The sequence below is a fragment of the Vanessa atalanta genome, chromosome 19 (assembly GCF_905147765.1).
Source record: "Vanessa atalanta chromosome 19, ilVanAtal1.2, whole genome shotgun sequence".
NCBI classification, from domain to species: Eukaryota; Metazoa; Arthropoda; class Insecta; order Lepidoptera; family Nymphalidae; genus Vanessa; species Vanessa atalanta.
The window spans coordinates 4,082,155-4,104,303 of NC_061889.1; the positions used below are offsets into that span (position 1 = coordinate 4,082,155).

At 30.8% G+C, this 22,149-nt stretch overlaps 2 protein-coding genes across 2 annotated transcripts; one reads left to right on the forward strand and one right to left on the reverse strand.

Annotated features, from left to right (window-relative positions):
- Nucleotides 1-7,675: 7,675 nt before the first annotated feature.
- Nucleotides 7,676-11,920, reverse strand: LOC125071509. The gene is made up of 4 exons (XM_047681791.1): nt 11,895-11,920; nt 10,742-10,809; nt 8,246-8,384; nt 7,676-7,725 (listed from the first exon to the last, which is right to left on the reverse strand). The coding sequence occupies exons 1-4, from the start codon at nt 11,917-11,919 to the stop codon at nt 7,676-7,678; spliced, it is 282 nt and encodes a 93-aa protein (XP_047537747.1). The 5' UTR covers nt 11,920.
- Nucleotides 11,921-12,894: 974 nt separating this feature from the next.
- Nucleotides 12,895-14,362, forward strand: LOC125071494. The gene is made up of 4 exons (XM_047681764.1): nt 12,895-12,953; nt 13,662-13,744; nt 13,838-13,973; nt 14,181-14,362. The coding sequence occupies exons 1-4, from the start codon at nt 12,929-12,931 to the stop codon at nt 14,246-14,248; spliced, it is 312 nt and encodes a 103-aa protein (XP_047537720.1). The 5' UTR covers nt 12,895-12,928; the 3' UTR covers nt 14,249-14,362.
- The last annotated feature ends 7,787 nt before the right edge of the window (nt 14,363-22,149 follow it).

A 22,149-nucleotide genomic window follows, 5' to 3' on the forward strand; every position in this document is an offset into this window, starting at 1 on the left:
ACAGGTTATAAATGTATGCAATAATTTTAAAGGATGTTGTAAAAAATATTTTCAAGTTGATAAAGAGCGCATCGCCTGCGGGCGGCTGCCGCGTTACCCGCGATCAACGTAATCTGAGCAGACATGGTATCACATCAATCTTTACATAAAATAAACAAAACAAGCTGCTGACTAAAACAATGTTTGACTGTAAAGACTTCAAAGTATATTATACTGCAGTGAATTTTCAGAATAATACTTGAAGTTATTCATTTCAAAAGTAGTTTTTATCTCATTCTTATTTGAAAGTTTTCATCACAATTAAGATATTTTATTGGTGGTGGTGGTAATGATCGTTCTGTCCCATGACACAAAAAAAAAAACGTAAATTAATTATATAATTTTCATTCATTAATTTCGACTAGAATTCGGATATCAAATCATATCACAAACTAAAACCTAATTTACTATATATATAAGCAACGGTAAATTCATATGCTTTGTGTCTGTTTCATATTGACTACATATGTATGTTTTTTTTTTTTTATAAATATAAAACCGTGAATTAACCTAAAATTGAACTATATCAAGGGTTTTTATTGCCCAAAATTATTCAGATGAAATCACTATTTTTTAATATTTAATTAGTTGTAAACTTAATGTTTTTGAGGGATATTTTGGTAGATCTTGGTAGATATATCTAGTAAGTTTGTCTCGACAAATTCGTTCTAACCCCGAAATATCCCTCAAAAACATTAACTTTACAACTAATTAAGTATTAAAAATTAGTGATTTCACCTGAACCCTTACAAATCAGAATATTATTCTACTGTTTAATAAATAGGTATTATTATGTTTTAGCCTCGTTTTATTTAGCTAATGACCCCTTTCTTTTTAAAGGACTCTTCTCTCCTTGAGGAGAATATTTGAAATGTTACATCTCACATTTCATGATTATTTGGGAAAAGTATGTATTGTATTGTGATCATTTATTAACATTTAGTTACTAGTTTGGACATAGATTTTAAAATAGCCTCATTTGGATATATTTATAAAACACAATAGTACAATTCTATCTAGTATTGACACCAGCACCGAAAGTGTACAAAATTCCCGCCGGATCATTTGGATGAAATTTTAGATGTAAAATTCAATTGCATGATTTGATTTACATAGAAAATTGACTGGTTGGTCTAGTAGCTATTATATAAATGGTTCCGGGCTCAATGCCTAGGTTAGGCCGATAAAAGTTATTAAGATTTTCATACATAAAAATCTCATTTAAAGTTGGAAGTGCATACACTCCCGTGCCTCGAAAAGTACGTAAAATAGCCGTATCATGCGCCTGAAATAATTCCGGTAGTGTTTGCCTTCCCATCGGATTATGACTGATTGCAACTGTTTTTGTGTACTATAAAATGTCCTGCATAATTCGAATAACACGTGGACTTAAAAGTAAGTGTGTAATGATAAAAAAAATACGTTTTGCGATAAATAAATCTATCAATAACTTGTCACTTGTACATTTTGTCGCTTGATATCTTTATAGATACTAATAAGTAACCGTTAAATTACAATAGCCGGTGTATATATACAGGCTGTTGTAATTTAATCTACTAGCTTAGCTGAGACCTCTTCTTACGAGGTGAAGGTTTGATGTATATTACACCAAACAATTGCAATGCAAACTGATGGGTATTATTGTTACTTTTTATTCCTGATGACTTATTCTATGCTACTGATACATAAATTGTGAAAGTAAATTCTGTATTTTGTCTACTTTCAATCTTAAAAGCCAGTTACAAAAAATGTCCACGATGACTGCCTAAATCAGCGCGAGATAAGTCGTGAGTTACAGTTTCCTGATTTATAATTTAAAAAAAGCAATGTAAAGGTGACTGTTTGAACTTTTAAGAAATACATAAATATAAATGGACTAATTTATAAGTTTATATATTATAGTATTAACGAAATAATTTATGTTAAAACCATAACACTCCTGTTTTGGACGCTCGTGTAAAATATATTAGCTTTTGCTCCAAAAAAAAGTTTTATGTAGCTATATATATGGTTAACAATTTTAAAAAATAATTTGAATATAAAGTATATTACTTTTCTCTATCGACTTTTAAAAAAAATAATATACTTACATCAGCATTTATTTCATGTGTTCGTACGTATTACGTGTAAGTATTTTTGACATCATATTAGCGACTGTTTACTTTTACTAATATTTTAATTTTGAAGAGATTAGTTTCAATTATATTCGATTGCAACTGTGAAAAATGGTTTTAATGCGATAAGCTTGATGGTGCATCGTGCTCAAATGAATGCCCGTTATGTTAAATCGTAATCGATCAAATAAAAATACTTGAGAAATAGTAGAGTATTATTTCTCCTGAGTATTTCAGTGTTATATTGAATATAAATTGACAAGCGATTCATTTAAATTTGAATACTGTATGCATCTGACGGTATTATTGTATTTGTTAAATACAGTTACAATGTTAGAAACAGTGACGACGTGCGTCAGAATAGGTTTACCTATCTTTATATAGTCAGTTAATTAAAAAAAAACATATAAAATAAGCGGATATCCGTGAAGTTGATGTAATTGTGTGAATCATTAAACCAAATCGTGCTAATAAAGAATTCGAAATATGAATATGATAATTTTAATTGTAATTATGATGTGTATTGTAATAGGCATTTAAATTGAACGAGTGATTTTAAAGATTTAAATTGTTTGATTAAGAACTGATGCAAATAATTTACTTCATAAATGAAAAAAATTACAGTTAATTATTATTTCATATTTTTTTATTCATATTTATTTATAGGGGGTATTTTTGTAAATGTTTTTCTATTAAAAGTATATTGGTAAGTTCCAAATTACCCTACTTAGATTTTTTTATTATTGATTGTATAAAAAATAGGAAGGAAGTTCCATATCATGATTCTCAATAAGGTAATATCAAAAAAAGACCGATCTCTGGATGTCTATCGATTTTCGGCTTTATCAAAGGCGGTCTTGGTGACGTCCGGGCGGTGCGGCGACCGCGGGGCAAGTGACATTAGGTCATTAGCGCACTACTCACGCGCAGGTTAAACTGCGCCACGTGCGCGTGCGCACCCTATTTGATACAGTGTGAGGTTTTAGTGAACAGAATTAATCAAACTGAAAAATAAAGGCGGTTTTATTCTAGAATGGTGTAAATTGAAGTTTTTTATTAAAAAATACTTATTTGATAAATGCAATATACTTTAATGACTTTAAATATTAACAAGGTAAAAAAGTAGTATTAATTTAAACTTCTACATTTATCACACTTTGTTAGGCCTCTTCTCCTTTCGGAGAAGAAGGTTTTGCAGCATATTATACCACTACGCTGAAATGCGGCTTGGTGAGCACACGGTCCTCATGATGGTTTCCGAGCGCAATATGAATTATTAACACAAATTTAGCACTATGAAATTAATTGGTGCTTGCCCGAGTTTGAACTCGGAATCATCGGTTCAGATTCACATTATCTAACTACGGGGCCATCACGACTCTGGTATTAATCCAAACTCCTTTATACCAACAATTTAATTAATAGATACGATAACGACCTTAAGCATAATTCGTTTTTAAACTGATCTCATACTAATAAACTATCAGAGCACCCTGTCGCGCCACTCGTCACAATGACGACGTATTTAACAATAACAGCAGGGAGGTCCAAGCAAAGGTGCCGGCGTGACTTTCAGAATCACGTAGTGCACCCCAATGTAAACAATAGACAAAGGACCCGGCGGGTTATTAGGCTAACCGATTCTTATCAAGTCGCTCTATCAAGCTGTACTGGGAATCCTTTTGGGTGAAGAAATTTCGGCTGTTTTTGGCCTAAATATGGTGATATTATCGAGACGGCGTTGTGAAGAAAGATTTTGTTATGATAAACTTGAAGGTGCGCTATGCTCATATGAATGATCTAATGCCGCTATGTTAAACTGTATTCGATCAAGGAATCCTTTGTACTCTATTTCTATTTCTATTAAGTATTCCAGTGTAAAAATATTGTCTTAAAATTTAAATAATGTATGTATATTCAAATTAAAATTAATCGCTTGTAAGTTCACTGATAATTTTATTTTAATGAATAATGTATAATATATTTAAAAAAATATGATTCAATTAATAAAATATCCCCTTTTGTGTTAAAGAAAATTAACTAATTGTATTCGTGGTGGAGTAGAAAACCTGCAAATAAAGCTAATAGAGTAATATTTTTTTGAATGTTTATCAATTAAATATTTCGACAATAAATGACGACACGAATAAATTATTGTAAAATATAAATCAAATTGATTTTAGACGGCGACGGATATTAGACGGCCCAGTGGTTAAAGCACAAATTGCAGGTTCAAACCCGGGCAAGCTACTGAATTATTGTATGATTAAATATTGTTCCTAATTCATACTCGGTGGTGACGGAATATATCGTGAAAACCTCCACGAGTCGGATAAAAATCTTTCACAATTGTATCTACTAATGCACATTGGAGTTGCATGATGGAATAAACTCCAAACCTTCTCCTCAAAAAGGAGAGAAAGCTTTGGAAAACGTTTCAAAGCTGGCTGTTACTTTATTGTGTATTGCGTAAATTACTTCATATTTTTTTAACAGACTCCACGGTAACGAGGAGGTTTTATATTTGACGCGTTGGTTGATTTAAGCATTGTAATATTGAGGTAGGAGTTCAAATTTTGCCTTACGTTGCTTGATGTAAGCCACTGTATACCAGTAAATCAGGTTAAAACACTGGTCTGTCATCAACTCGCATTGCCATTACTTTTTTCGAGAACTTTTGAATAAAAAGTAAGAAAAAAAAAAATTTCATTGTTTTGTGCAAGTAATAATTACCGCTTACACTTTCTAATCTGAACAATTATTTTTACTATATATCTTACGATTCATATAGCTGTAGGCGAACAGGCAAATAGGTCACCTGATGGTAAGTGGTCACCTGCATCCATAGATTATCGCGTTGTAAGAAATATTAGCCATACCTGACGCCACCCATGCATCATCAACCTTGAGAACTAAGATGCTATATTCCCTTAGGACTATACTTACACTGGCTCACTGAACCTTCAAACCAGTACACAACAATATGGTATTGCTGTTTAGCGGTAGAATTTCTGATGATTATGTGGTACCTAAACACTCAGATATATCACAATAAGGTTACAAAAACACATTAGACAGAAATACGACTATGTGTATTTTAAGGTCAACTTAAAGCTTGTTTGGTTGACAACCTTTATTTTAAAATATACTAATATTATTAAATACATATTATTATAGAATATTATTATTATAGATATTATGGCAGTCATTTCATTGAATTTTATTTAACAAAAATATATTTTTTTTTAGATATATAAATTTTTAAGTAACTTTTAAATAGATTGCATCTGATTCCTTAAAAAAATAAATGAGAAAATTATTATTTAAAACGCTGGTCCTATATGCCATCTAACCAAAGATATGTGTGTGTCTTTTTGGGTCTTCGAAAAGTTTTTTGCGTGAATTATTTGAACAAATATAAATACATATCAAATTTCTTTAAGTCTAGATAGACGCCTAACTAAATATTATATTAAATTCTATTTATTATTAAATTTATATTAAATTTCACCTCTGTCCTTGACCCCTAAAATCCACCTGTCCTGAACTGGACCTCGCCCGGGCTAATCAACGAAATCGCCGGGCGGGCTCTGATTTAATGCACCCGCTAATTATGCCTTGTTCAAATTGTACCTTTCTCACGGGCTGAAGGGCCGGTTATACTGTGATTAGTTAACTACATAACTAATATTTAACTATCAGAGTTTATTTTCAATAATTTTAATAATGTGTAATAATGTTTGGGTTTTCATCGATTCTAATGACCTTTTAACCTTTGAATGAGCCAGGTATTGTATATATGTATATATATATACGATTTATTGTACAGTTTAACACAAAATATAATAAAAGCTATACTTTTAATATAATTCATACTTAAAAAAGTAATATATATACACATAATTTTTTGAGAAAGAATTAATAAATCAAGGAGAGAGATTTTTTAAAAACACTTTACTATAGTTGAATTAAACTAATTGATAATCGAGAAAAATTCAATACAATAATTATACTTAAGATTAACTGTAGTTTAGGATCGTGTTTAGACTGTATAAGGATTCACCCGAGTCTTGGTACCTTACTGCATTCGCTATACTTACTCCTGCCCCAACCTGTTACCGGTCAACCTTCGAGATATCCCCATCTCTATCACGCCCACACAGCGAGCAATAGGTCTATCTCACTTCGCAATCTCAGGTCAGACAGGCATTACCGTAATGGTACTTAAACACATATTTAAGTAAAGCTATTTTTTGCGCAAAAAAGTAACTATGTGTATGATCTTGCTTCGTTATAATTAACTAGATATTGTTTGCGACTTTGTACGCACTTTTATTTTTAAAAAACCTTATTTTTTTACGTTATATACGTTTATATGGGTTTCATTTTTGTAGTAAATACTACTACTAGTAGAGGAAAAAGAGTAAGTTGAAGCAAGATCGACTATAAGGTAAGATCGTATCGATCGAATTAGCTGCAAATTCCAGTTAATAGAAGCAGTTTTAGTAGCTCTTATTGCCAGGAGAACAAAGTCAATAAAAGGTGCAGGAACTGGTTGAAATGATCTAGAAACCCTACTGTATTATGATATAATTTATAATGTCAATGAGATATTAGGAAACTTACTTAAAAGACGATTTGTTGTTTTTGAGACAATAAATAGGCGATCGCTTTATAAAGCGACATGTTATTTAATCGAAATACATTATTCACAATTCTTTACAGCTTAAATAATAATATCTGATCTATTTAATAATTGTTTTTTACATATGTTACAGATATATACTTTTAAAATCTTTTAGCAACTTTATATATAATCAATGACATTGATAACAGTTTCATTCATCACTGTTTTATAAATACCTGACCGTTTTCGGTAACTGTGGTCGTTGTCAGGAGACAACAAAAGAAAATAATATAGAGCGTTCGTATACACATGTGCACTTTTCACTTTTATAATCCGATGGAACGGCTAATCCAAAACGATCAGAAAGAGTTTAGTCGCAGGACCAGGGCTTACGTGCTTTTAAAGACACAGGAGTGTAATTTCCAGACTCCTTTTGAGAATTCCATTAACAGAAAAACTCGAAAACCTCGACTGACTGACTTTTGGGGCCTAAGGCAAGGATTAAATCGCGTCTAGGTCTTTGGGATCTAACTTGACCAATATATATTTTTAATAAGCTGTGAAAAGTTGTGAAATTATTTTAATAACAATTACTACTGTAAAACCAGATTTAACGAAAATCATGCCGTTTTTCTACTAATATATATTTAGTTGTTACCAGCGGCTTTGCTCTTGAGCAGCTTACCGGATTAAAATGTATATATGTGCCTCTAAGTTCGTTTTATAGACTATCTATATGCAAAAAATCAGGTCGATTCGTTGCTCGATTTCCACGTAAAGGACGAGCAAAGCGACAATATATATTTCCTTTATTATATTAAAATTTAGAAAAAATATTGTAATTATTTGCTGAAAATATTTTTAATCTGTAATCATAGATCTACAAAATATCAATTCATCGGCTTCTATTGGGGCATCCTGCCATGTCTTCAACATGTACAAAAACTGAAAAAAAAATTATGTTTATTTTAAATTGAATGTGCTATTTACGTCAATATAAACTTTAGCTGATCTAACTGGTACCCAAGTCTTGGTACTCCCATAAATGTAGAGACAGACGATATCATAGCGGAATCGAACTCTCGTCATGCAATTGTCATATTTAATAAAACTAACTGTTATATTGTTATTGTGTAATATGAAATATGTATGCGCTATTAGTAATAAGTTTTGTATGCGTAATAAACGAGACGGCCAAGTGTCTACAACGTGAATCTTAACTGATTGCGGATTCAAATTTGGGCAAACAAGACTGAGTTTTAAGTGCTCAATTTGTGTTTATAATTTATCCGGTGTCCAGCTTTGGAGGTAAACATCGTGAAGAAACCTGTAATTGTTGGTAATTCTGGTTCAATTCAGCGAGACGAATTAGGCTACGAACCGCGAGACTCAAGACGCGAGTAGGACTTTATCAAGCAATATGACAGTTATAGATTGTTACTTCTTAGATACTTTATATACCTACTTTGATTAGTGTCGCACGCAAACTCCAGTAAGTCACAGAGATCCAAAAAGGTTCGTTTCTCATCTCCCATTTTTCCGCATATTGGAATCGTATCGTGTATGCAAGTATCTGCTAGGCTGCAAAACTGGTCTATTTTGTTCTGAAAGCGAAAACATTTTAAGTAAAATCCTGATGATAGTTCGCATCGTATCTGTGTCAGGGGTAGCAGGTTTTGTATTCGTTTACAACCAAACGTCGTATTGGCTATTGTTTGTTTATAAAATTATTTGTGTTTGTTAATTTCATGTATAGTAATTAATTGTACAAATAAATTCTGGTATCGAAATTATCTGTTAGGCATAAAAATTTATTTAAAAATAAGTAATGATTATTACATACAGCATTTTATATTTTTGATTGACTAATGTTCATAGATGATATTTTAATAGTTTAAATACTTATTGGCTTATGTTTGGCATAACTGTCCCCTTTATTCATGTTTTGATAAATTTTAGTTGATGAATGAAAACTATTAAAACAATTATCGGTAACGGAATATCTGGCCAGTTTATATTTTAACTGCCTTCAAAAAAGAGTTCAAAAATTTTTTCACAAAAGAGAAAAAAAAATTGAACTTTGAACTTCGGAATCTACGGCCTCATAAATGAGCTTTTAAGCCAATGCGGCGTCTATTTACTTATATTTTAAACACAAAAGTTTCTGGTTATTTTTGATAATTTGTATGTGTTCCAGCGAGTTGAAAGTAAGTATTGTATAATTTTTAAGCATTTATTTAGTTTTTATATGTATCAATAGATGTCGGGATTTATTTTATTACTTTTTCTGAATCACACTACCCTTTGTCAACGTAAACAATATTAGCTGAGTAATATAATTGCGTGGATGTTTCTGGGATAATACTATAAATACACCGATAGTATATAAAAAAATTAATATAAATTTTTAATACATAATAAATGATATTATCCGATTCATGGAAATTCATTCATAGGAAGGGAATTAAAGTTGCGTAGAGTTCTTCGCTGCGCATGAGTGAGATATTTTAGAGATAAACGTCGTTATAGATGACTTACGTGAATTTGATAATCATCTTATTATATTTTTTCTAATTAACATGTCAATTTCATGGCGATTATTAGTTTCGATATTTTATTAGAACCGTGAACTATTGAGCATCTAAATGAGTTTTAATTACAATAATTAACAAGTTATCGAAAACAAAATTATTTACTATAGATTAACGGCTGGCAATTAAAGTTTTTTAATTTGTTCATAGTATAACAGTGTTGTCATAATTACACGAATAATAAATATATCAAAGTAATTTGAATATTAATAACCTTTATATGACTTCATTGAGTAAGATACTATTAATAGAAATGAGGTCAAATAGAGTTCTTATTCTTATATGGAGACGGCTTCTGCCATTTGACTTGAGAATTTTCGGTGTTAAAACACGCTTGTATTGACTTAGGATAGACATCAGAATTTGTTAATGACGTAACACAGGAAGGCCGATACGTGGATCATCTGATTGGTAGTTAAAAATTAATATATACTTTATTCAAGTTCTTTTTCACCATTTCAATTACAAAATTATATCAATCAAATAAAATTAAATATTAAGTCAACAAGTAAAACATCCACTACTTCATAATATACTGTTGAAAATGTTATTAACAAACGTTTATATTAATTAGTGGTATGAGTATAATATAATATAAAGTATAATTACACAAGTATAAAATATTTGTGTAATTTTATTATACAAACGAATACTTAGCCCAGGCAGTATTTATTGTCTAGCCTATATCTTCTATATAAACGTTCTGTACGTGTGTATGTAACTGAATTCCTCCTAAACGATTTAACCGATTTCGATAAAAACAGTTTGTGCGTATTTGAATAGGTCCCTGGATGGTTTAGGTTGAGCCCAGTAGGTGGCGCAGCGATCAGGAATTAAATAAAATTCTTATTTCACCCGGACGAAGCCGGGACCGTCAGCTAATATACTTTGAATATGTCACTAACCAGGGATTTAAGCTACTATTTATTTTGTGCCTATAACTATACTGACTCATTCACTCTTAACACGCAGCAGAATACAGCAATAAAATGTAATTAGGTATTTTTGAAGGTGGATAAACTGAGGAATGCGTGACGCTTATAATTTGCACAATGATTTACTAGAATCTAAATGGAAAATGTTGAATCATCATCATAAAAATAAAAATATAGTAATAATTTAAAAATATTTACTTTGAAATCGTCTTTAATATAAAGACGCAAAAACGAAAAACATCAGTGCTCAAAATCAACGACAATTAAGATTATATTAGACGTATTTCACGTGGTTAACAATATTTCAGACTAGAAATTAATGAATTAATTGAAAATCTATAAACGTTACAATATTTAAAGATATACTATCTAATATATTCACCTACTTTTATCTACTATTATCTATAAGCAATAATATGTTAGGAATAATCTTACTGAGGGAGTCGATGCATAATCGGGAAGATGGCAGCGTACTGGCGCAATGTTGATAGTCCATAATATACCTGAAATATGGATTTATGCAAATATAATACTAAATATTAACTTATTAATTATATAATGCAACCGTTCGAAATGTTTACGATGTCATAAATATGTATTTAAATCCTTTGTGTCAACTAAAACGTAATGATTATGTTTTACTCCGTTCTGTAACCGTTGGAATAGATTTGAAAATGCAAATAACTGATTGGAGACGGAAGATTACGGTAGTGTTTTATTGTTAATGTCTTTTTTGTTATTATTTTTATTTATTAAAAAGAATATGATAATGGGAATTTATGTAAACAAAAATAAGGTCTTGAAATTAGTCAATAGCTACATTTTAGCATAAACAAGTAAAAATGTTAATGTCATGCTATTGGGTTAATGGCTTCAAAACTTTCGAGGAGAACTTTTGGAGCATATACCACCACGCTGCTCCAATGCGAATTTACGGATAGACATGACAGATGAAAGATTTTCAACCGACACATGCAGGTTTCCTCAACATGTTTTTCTTCACCACCGAGCACGAGGTGAATTGTAAACATAAATAAAGCACATGAGAAATCAGTGGCACATGTCCGGGTTTGAACTTGTAATCTCGTTCGTTCTAGTCACTGAGCCGCCTCTATAAATATTATAATGAACTATAGAATTGACCGTAATTTAAAATTATTTATTTAAAACTTATATTATATACTTAATATACTTATCTAGCATACTACCAAAGAAAATATTTATGGATTGTGTGAAAGACGATTTGGTTAGAAAGAATGTTACTTGTGAGATGACGTCCGTCATAATAGTATGGAAGAAGAAGACATGCTTCGCGTACCTTAAGTAGAATTGGGATAAGGGCAGGAGGATGATGATCATGATATATCATTAGGTTTCTTTTTAAATTATATAATTATTCATTAACATAAATATGTTCCGCTGTTCCTCATTAACGATTAATATTTATTGAATCTAGATGTAGTATTGACATTCATAGAAACGAATCAACGGATGTGAAGATAGTTGTTTTGATTTTAAATGCAATATTATCAGTTATTAAGTAATTACTTCTTAGGTAAGTTAGTGAGGCTGTTATGTATGTACTTACAGTAAATAGTGATGCTCAACCACATGCCGGTGTAATATTGATCTATTAAATGATAATATCCGATCCATCCATGTTGTAGTTTAATATGGATTTAAAGCACCAGGTGTTACAAACCTTTTAAAACATTGTTTAATTCTTAATTTTTAATTTATGATGTTCCTTTAAACTTTGTAAGTAAAAGCCTTAATAGCATTTCTCAAAATCCGCGCGTTATTCATCTAAATAAGAGCTTTAAGGCTGTTTTAGCGAAAGATTCTATAATCTGACAGCGGTTCGGTCGCTACGGTACTTATAAAGATTTTTATTAAACAATTTAAGAAACACGAGTTAAGCTTCCCTTACTTTTAGTACATTTTTTGTGTTATTGAAAATATTTAGTGAGTTATTTAAGTAGATTAAATTATACTAGCACTCTAAAGGGAAATTAGAGATTTTTTTAAATTAAAAATTGACAACTTTTGATGTATAAGATATTTATGAATTTATGTTCTATTCTAATGGAAATGAATTATGTTAAAAAAAATTGTTTCCAATAAGTCGTAAACGCCTAACACGCACACTTACTTGGTGGTAAGGTTTTGTGCCGTCTGGGTAGGTACTTCATCATAATTCTACCGTCAAGCGTCAATATTTAATATTTTTGTGTTTCGGTTTGAAGGGTGAGTGGGTCAGCTAGATGAATAAGGGACAAACCATCCTAGTTCCCAAGGCTGATGGTGAATTGACGATATCCTTACGACACCAATGTCCATGACCACCCACCATCAGGATGCCCATTGCCCCTTAATTTGTTTATACACAACAATTGCACGTAGTTAAAGCCATACCTAACGTCGTTGATTCAATGTAATTTTTTATACCAAAGGTTTTTTACTTCTGACAATGATCTCCAAGTGATCCATATAGATTCGACAAGAGCATATGTTTTGTTTCAATTTCCTGTTCTACAGCCATAGTTCACTTTGCTTTGTAAACAATTCCATTGGATACTAAACTAGATCATAGTTGAACGTTGATTAGAACGCTTGTGTGATATGATATTAAGGAGGCTTTTAGCTAGTAAGTATGTTTACAATAAATAGTCTCAATATATCTCTCTGTTCTTCTCTTTATTAATTGATTTAAATTATACAATTAGAATAAATATAAGGTATTATATATGTATATTTGAAGACAAGATGGTTAAGTTGGTAGAACGCGTCAATTTTCGGCGGTGAAGAAATATTGTCAAAGATCTTGAGGAAGTCATGTATGCGTCGATTGAAATACCGCCATTTATGTATTTGTACTGTCAGCCTACGTTGGAAGCTCTAGAGAACGGGACAAGAACGGGACAGGTATATATATAGATATATATACTTGTACAGGAATTTCTACAAGATATATATTGAAAAAAAGATCATCTGAACTATTTTCATCGGATAATAGTTTTCTCGTTAACCTTCCAACTATTAAACAACTATATTTTTTTAGCTTTGTTAAATATGATTAATTAGGAACTGCATTATTGTATGATTTTGTGTGGTTCGATTTTTATCATATTGAATACACTAGTTCCACTCGCGGTGGTACGTGGTACGGCACAATTGTTCCGAAAAAAAGTAATTTATTTGCTTTTCCAGACTATAATATCACTTTGTAGTGGATTTCATTCTATCCGTTCAGCTGTTCTACCGTGATTGCTTAACGAACATCTATCTATCCAAACTTTGACATTTATTAAATAAGTAAGATTATCTATATTATAATTGTCGTTTTTTGTCTCAGGCTTAATTATCTTAGAGTATGCTGCGGAGGTTTGGAGCCATGTTGAAATTGAGGCGGAAGATTATTTCTTTCCCTTGGAACCTGTGAGTACGAAAACATTTTTTTATCTTTTACAATACAAAGTTTTTTTTTATACTTTAAAAGAATAGCATATTTATATTATTTGATTATTACAGGTAATTAATTTCTGTAAAATGGCTGATCAATGTCAACACGATTTCGTTCCAATATGTGGACAGGATTCCTTGGGAATTTCTAGAATGTTCAACGACAACTGTGACTTATACGAATACAATTGCGATGAAAAGAAACGTAAGTTAAAACTACAATATAATTATGTATGTCAATGTGTGTGGAACACACATTCAAACAAAAAAATATTTTATGGTTTGGTCTTTCAAGTTTGATTTTTTCATGTGCTGTTGTTTTTTCATATATACGCACACATTGACGTGCAGGTGCAAATAGCCAATCAAAAGCGCTGGGCATTTTATATTATATTGATACTTTTTTTTACAGAATACCGTCATGTTAAAGTCGATGTATGCAAGTACGAAGCAGCTGCGGCTGTAAGAGCGGAGAATTAAGTTATGGCGTCGTAGTATTTTTATTAAATTTATATGATTGTATAAAAAAGTAAATATAAACATATAAGAAAACTTCAATGTCAACACTAATCATAAACCAAATGTCCTTCAAAATATTTTTTATTTCATTAGCAGCCCGTAAATGTCCCACTGCTGGGATAAAGGCCTCCTCTCCTTTGAGGAGAAGGTTTGGAGCATATTCCACCACGCTGCTCCAATGCGGGTTGGCGGAATACACATGTGGCAGAATTTCGTTGAAATTAGACATATGCAGGTTTCCTCACGATGTTTTCCTTCACCGCCGAGCACGAGATGAATTATAAACACAAATTAAGCACATGAAATTTCAGTGGTGCCTGCCTGGGTTTGAACGCGAAATCATCGGTTAAGATGCACGCGTTCTAACCACTGGGCCATCTCGACTCTTATAAATATATAAATAATTTTTACAGAGGCTCAAAATGCAAAACATAGAGAAAGTTATCCATTTAATTTTTATAATCTAACTTAATTATAGGTACAAGCTGTGGTTTACTGTAATTGAAGGAACTCATATTTAATTTATGCTTTAGAGTCATTTTTGCTTTTCATGTTTAGTGTACCTTTTGTTGAACATCAATATAAATAATAAATTAATAATTATCTTATGTTTCTATAGCACCACCAAGAATAATAATACGATTAAGTAATGCAACTCAGATGCATAATGATTTTTCTTAAAACATAATTAAAATGTACTTTATTTAAGTAAGTTTTTTATATATTATTGAATCGTCATTATACCGGACTATATTGAAAGTAAAGCTACAACCGATACCGATGGTAGATTCTTTAGAGAAGAACCGGCAAGAAACTCAGTAGTTACTTTTATCCAACATTTGAAATACAAAGTTATGTTAGTTAAACACAATTATATACCATAACATATTAATAAATCCTTCCTGGAAGTTAACAAGTATGATTTTGATATACCTACTATATTATTAATAAATAGACAGGTTGCTCCACGAATAGTTTGTTTGTATTGTTAGCAATCTTCCGTTATTAATAAAATTCCAATATGATACGAGAAATAAATACTAAAAATATCAATATTATGAGAAATGTAACGCAAATATTTTACAACAGAGTAAATTATACCGCCGAGCAAAAAATGAATTGTAGAAACAAGTTCAGTTTATATAAATACAGCGGTACTTATTTGGGCAATCGAAATTCGATGAACATCTACGTGTTCCAGCCACCTTGACTCGTTTAATAATAAATACATCAGACGAATATAATAATACTCTGCGAATAAAAATATCAAACAGAAGCCCTCGTAAATCATTGCCCTCCAACAAATGTGCATGTTTGCGCAAACAAATGAACGCAAACAACGCAAAGTAAACTTGCGTATTTGACGTCACAAGTTCAATGTTAGATATTCCTAGAATTATTTGTAAATAAATTTCTGTGTATGTTATATTGTTTCACTAATTCTCTCGAATTGTCTGACCAAATTGATTAAATATCCTATTTCGATCTTGTCTTCAGTGAGTACTTATAACTTTTTTGAATATTAAGAATTTTTTATTAAAAAAATATGTTGTATCAGCAGAGTTTTAACTTAGCTGTTGGATCAAGAGCTTAATACAACACATAGGTACAGTTGCTTGCGCGTAAATTGTAAACAGAGTGTAGTGTGACAGTTTTTATTAACCACATATTTTCATAAATGCCTCGTTGGTCTATTGACTAATAACGCTGTAAAACCTGAAATCTTAGATTCATGATTGAGTTGGGCAAAGACGAGAATGTCATTGTTTATTTTGACAGTAAATCTAAGTAACGGTCCGGTATTGCATGTTGCCTGTGGTTTCTTCCGTGCCTCCGAAATTACGTAAAGGCATTGTTCCTGTGCCTATACTCACCCCAGTCATATTATTGTCGCAATGGATTATAGCTTATACGAGTGAGAAAATAGTATACGTATCTATACGCATATATGTTAGCAATAAAATATTTTCTTCGCAATAGGCGACACTCTGTCGAGAAAAGCGGCCGTGGCTATAATCGGTTAGGAAAACATAATTGCTACTATTAATTAATAATTAAACATAAATTTATTAAAAGTATTAATTTACTATGCTGGATGCGTAGTTTGAATTAAATAATAATTATTGATATCTATAAAAAAAATTAAACCTCGATAAGTCATAATCATAAAATAATATTTTATCATTAATAATGACATTTATTTATAAAAAATCATGGTAATCATTTTGTTTCTCAAAGAAAATATATATAAAATCACTTGCACCCAATAAACATGAGACGCTAAAACTACGTATTATTATGTACTAATAATTTATACTCACATAAGTTCACATCACAATAAATTACTATCCGACTTCATAAAGATTAAAATAGCGAGACGATTCCATTACACGAACAACAATGATCAATTAATATCATGGTACAGGCCTTTGCGATGAAAACCACACATTGTTGGCGTATCGGATTAATGGATAATTGCGTTAAAGATGTTATAACTTTCGCAAATTGGTAATTGGTAATGACTATGATTATTTTGATAGTGGATTTACCTATTTTCGGTTTCGGTGAAATCTACCCTCTAAGTCGGCGGCAAAAAATAAGTGATAATTTTGTAAAAATTATAGGTATTTAGAAATCACAACTTAGATTATCTTCGACTTCGATAAATTTGACGTCATTGAATAAATCTTTCCTGTTGTTTTAATTTAATTTTTTTTTATTTTTACCAATTTTTCAAATAAATGTTTTACAAACATATTTTTATTTATTAGTTAGTTACATTCATATTTAACTTTATCTCCTCATCCATAGTGATGAAAATTGAATATTATTATTTTGATTCGCTACTTGAAGATAAAAAAAGTTTTGTTAAACTTTCTAGGTTCTTGTAATAATCATTACGGAATATATATTGATTATAATATAAAAATAATTCAAATATTTCCTCTCGTCTGTCTCTTTCTTGTAGTTGTACCAATGATCTTGTTGGAAATAGAACTTCAAGACTGTTGTGAAAGTACAGATTAAACTTTAATAAGTCCTGACATGGAATTATGCATTTTATTCAAATTTAATTTATTTTAAACCAAATTCAATATTTTGTACAAAAATATATTATTAAAAATAATAAAAATATTTAAAATATGCTAGAATGTATGCGTTCGTTTGGTTTTTTATGATCATTTTTTAATATTATATATTTTTTTTATGTAAAGCAGCTGAAGGTACCGTAACACGTGCGAGTGTTTGCGCTCACATCTTTGGTAGATTTCTTGGTTACATTTCTACTTATTCTGTATGTAGTTTACATTTGGTTATATATACAGCGTGCTTTCTTATAATATTTTTAGTTTTTAGTTACTTTTTAGTTTACTACACACATGATTTTATGTAAAATGACAATAGTTTCGTTTTTTTGATCTACACTTTATCTTGATTTGTTGTTTACTTATTTATATAACTTGTTAAATATATATATGTATATACATATTTGTATTTGAGGTCAAAGAATACTTAATTTAAAAAAAAATAATAACTACAAATTTAAAATGCAACATAAATAAAACTTATTGGAAAATTCTTAATAAAATTATAAAAACAACACACTGTAGACAACAAAATTATTTATTCAGATGCACCGCGCACCCGTTTCAATTACCAGGTTTGTGATAATGCGGCTAGACGAAAAACGCCGAAATTTATCTAAGATCGCCTTAGGGTGACACCGCTCTTTACAATGGTACGCTAAATGATCTAGTTACTGGTCAGGAATTAGTTGAGCATTATGGTTGGCTTCCGTTTTTGGTTATTTGTTATTGGTCAAAAATATATAACTTGCATTCTGTAATTCGAATTATTTGGCAAATGGAAAAATTGGACTCATAGACTGTGCTAGGCACTTGTATGACAAATAAAAAAATTAAAATGAGTAAGTGTCTTTTATAAAATAGCGTCAAACTCTTGTCAGGAGGGTTCTATGATTACTGAAGACGTTACATAATATTTTATTTTTATTATATTATATTTGTAATGAATAACTTATATCGTACAAGCTTATATCGTACCACAAGCAGAACTATTATTAAATACTTATAATTTATCTTTTGTCTTATTATTAAAGTCCGTCTGGGTAGGTACCACCAACAAATCAGGTATTCTGCCGCCAAACAGTAATACTTAGTATTTTTGTGTTCCGGTTTGAAGGGTGAGTGAGCCAGTGTAACTACAGGCACAAAGGACATAATATCTTAGTTCCCAAGGTTGAAGGCGCAAGAAATGTTTAATATTTCAGATAGCGTCTAGCGTCTATAGACGGCGGTTACCACTTACCATCAGGTATCCCATATGCCTACAATACTAATTGCTTACGATAAAAATATGGAAATTATTTCATTGATATAATCTAGGAAAAATACGATATAGGTTACATTATTATTTATAAATAAAATATAAGTAAGTCAAAGGCATGCGCGGTCGGCTCGCTTTATAAATATTGACCGACCGAATGGAAAGGTTACGTCAAAATTGTAACGAACAGTAGCGGGAAAGAGTAACATATTTCACATATAAACGAGAGATCAGAACTTGCGTATTGATTATAACGAATTTCTAAGGCTTGTGAGCAAAAAATCTAGATAAAGCTATGTGAAATAGCCTCTTATGTGCTAAGTGGCAAGACATAGCGATAACAGCGATTGGTTGGCAATATAACTATTAATGGTTTTATAAACGTGATATTATATATATGTACAACTAAAATATTTGAGTTATGTTTCTTTAAGTATAAATAAATGGTAGTTATAAAACAATAAATGTACATAACATTAAAAATAAAGACATTTTTGTTGTCGGCTTAGTCATATCACTTCAAGTATAAGCTGAAGCTAAACATTGATCTTATGGAACTTGGCTTGACACGCTACCGCGTGTCTAGATCGGATCAAATTCAAAATAAATAATGATAATTTATATTATGTATTCCATTAAGATTTCGGCCAAAGTCAGTTAATAATTTTAGTAGTCAACAACATACAAAAAAACCGCTATATTTCAATAGTTTACATTATATGTATTTGGTGAATTTAAAAATGATTACAATATTATATAACAATTATTTATAAGTTATACTTATGTTATATTTACTTAACCGCATCATTATGTTCATTGTAAGATTTACTAAGAAATTTCTACTCTTATAACTTAAACCATACATAAACGAGCAAGGCACTGGCTCCTTGTACCAATAACCCCAGCAAACACCTCGGTCGCCTTGTTAACCTAAACAGTTAACAAGGATCGGAGCACTTAGCCTGAGCTCGCTAATTCGGTGGACAAAGCCCGGATTTGTTTACCGTGCCTAGTTGCGAGTTAAGTGGGCTAATTGTTGATAGAATGTCGGTATCATCTACCTTAAACCTTCTGCGTTGATTGGATTCATAAGAAAACTGTTTATTGAAATTCAATATCATTTCATTGTTCTTAATGTTTTACATTTTTACTCTTGTTTTCCTGCAATCTGTTTTCAAAAAGACATTTTACTTTAATTTTCAGTACAACGGTGCGATTCTGTAAGAAAATAATTTGTATCTCACTCGTGAAATATTGACAACTGACTTACAGTGATACGCCACTATGGTACGTGTATCCTATAAATTTTATAATGATTACAGTCAATGTCGTATATTCTGACATTTCAAGCACTTGTTCAGCGGTGAGTTTCGAGTTTCTTGTTACAGAATAGCCTATCAGACACGGGAAAAAGTACTTTTTTTTGTATACCAATTCGAAATATAGTTTTACTTCCGTGTTAAATCCTATTTAATCAAAGTTGCAAAACTTATTGAAGACAATAATCAATAACTTTGTTTCTTAATGTTTAGAAGATATGATTTTGTCAAATTCATATTTTACTCAAAGCTCAAGGCAAACGACGGCGATAAATCCCTGCATATCAAAACTATTTATCACTCATTGAAAATAAACAAAAATAAACCGCTACGTCTGTTTGTTAATTGTTATTATTGCGGTTAGTACATTTTTCTCCTGAGCGGGGAGGCAATTGATTAGTCCGAGCTCTTTGTAGTGCCGCTCACAACAATTTGCTCGAGGCTCGACCGCCCTAATTTTAATGGCCTTATAAAATTTATACTTAATGTATTTATCATAAGACGGCTTTGTATGGATCGTCTTAAGATTTTTGCGGCAGATTGTTCGATGTAAGTATATAATTTTATTTTATATTTAGTAATGATTTTAATTAAATGCACAGATTATTTTAAAAATAAAGAGTTTAAATCTTTTATTAAAAATACTTATAAGGCTTATTTTAAAAGAAAACAATTGAAATAAAATCTCGTCATTATTAGTACCTAATATGATAAATATTGGGCGATAACTCAAATGTAAATTAAATACAAGTTTATTCTTGAATCAGTTTCAAATAATAATGAAAATATTGTTCTACTTTAAACTAAATTGTCATATCTATACTATTTCGAGGCAGAAGATGTATTATTGTTTTATTGGTAAACGTACTCTTTAAGAATCGACGTAGCGGGCCACACGTAAACATTATTACAACACTCTTAATACAATTGAGTAAGGTTCATATTTCAATGACGAATATGAATTAAACTGATGTATTGTTTAGTGCCTATTGGGTTGTTACAAGCGATGAGGTGGCTTCAACAAGGATACAGTGATAAAAACTATATAAATGATTATGACGATCGTTTTTATGTGTGTTAAAATGTTTTAGAAGTGTTTGCCGTGGCTGCTATTAAAATGTGCTTAAAATAAATTATTTTGTTTATATTTATTTTGAATTTACAATAATTTGAAAATTTTCAATTATTGTGTCGATTATAATCGTTTAGCTAATTAAAACAAAAATAAACAAGCTTCAAGGATTACGTAAAAAAACACAGTTTTAAAAAATCAAGATGTCTTGATAAGAGATAACTTACAAGCCAACTTTATACGAAACCAGATCATGATAACTGCGCTTGTCAGGTGAACAGTCAAATTTTTAAAGACGTTGAAAACGGCTGCTTGTATAATAAAAATATTTTTTTACATTACATTAACAGCCTGTAAATTTCCCACTGGTGGAAATAAGGCCTCCTCTCCCTTTGAGGAGAAGGTTTGGAGCATATTCCACCACGCTGTTCCAATGCGGATTGGAGGAATAAACATGTGGCAGAATTTAGTCGAAATTGGACACATGCAGGTAGGGAACCCGATGTTTTCCTTCACCGCCGAGCACGAGATGAATTATAAACACAAATTAAGTACATTATTTAATATTTTTAGAAGTTAAATAAAAATATATTATAATTAAAATTTCTGAAACGCGCGGTATCTTCCGGTATAAGTTTTATGTATATTATCCATTTATTTTAATTCACGAGGGGTGAATTAAAATAAATGGATTATATCCTTCTCCGGGACTCGAAACTATTTTAATACCAAATTTCATCCAAATCGGTTGAACCGTATAGAGGTAACAGACAGAGTTACTTTCGTATTTATGATATTAGTATTGATGTGTTATATTAAATTCCAACAGAGTGACCCCCATATATTATGATAATTAATAAATCGTACGAAGAACGCCTTAATTAGTTACCTTCTGATACCAATTTTAATACTTATAACGTGTTAATTAACGCTAAGCAAGGTATCATTATTTAACCTTATCAGATGTTAAATTCGATCTCCATTACATCGTAAGATAATAACATTTGTATCACATGAAAATAGCTTGTGGAACATAATTTATGTATGTAAATACATTACATTAGCAGTTTGTAAATTTCCCACTGCTGGGCTAAGGCCTCCTCTCCCTTTGAGGAGAAGGTTTG

What these genes read in the sequence shown, in the direction of transcription:
- LOC125071509 (XM_047681791.1), bottom strand. Translation starts at nt 11,919, where the DNA reads ATGTGGTTGAGCATCACTATTTACT. An exon ending in GTTGAGCATCACTATTTACT is followed by an intron (nt 10,810 to 11,894) that starts GTAAGTACATAC and finishes TCCATATTTCAG; the next exon opens with GTATATTATGGACTATCAAC. An exon ending in ATTATGCATCGACTCCCTCA is followed by an intron (nt 8,385 to 10,741) that starts GTAAGATTATTC and finishes TTTCGCTTTCAG; the next exon opens with AACAAAATAGACCAGTTTTG.
- LOC125071494 (XM_047681764.1), top strand. Translation starts at nt 12,929, where the DNA reads ATGATATTAAGGAGGCTTTTAGCTA. An exon ending in ATTAAGGAGGCTTTTAGCTA is followed by an intron (nt 12,954 to 13,661) that starts GTAAGTATGTTT and finishes TTTTTGTCTCAG; the next exon opens with GCTTAATTATCTTAGAGTAT. An exon ending in ATTTCTTTCCCTTGGAACCT is followed by an intron (nt 13,745 to 13,837) that starts GTGAGTACGAAA and finishes TGATTATTACAG; the next exon opens with GTAATTAATTTCTGTAAAAT.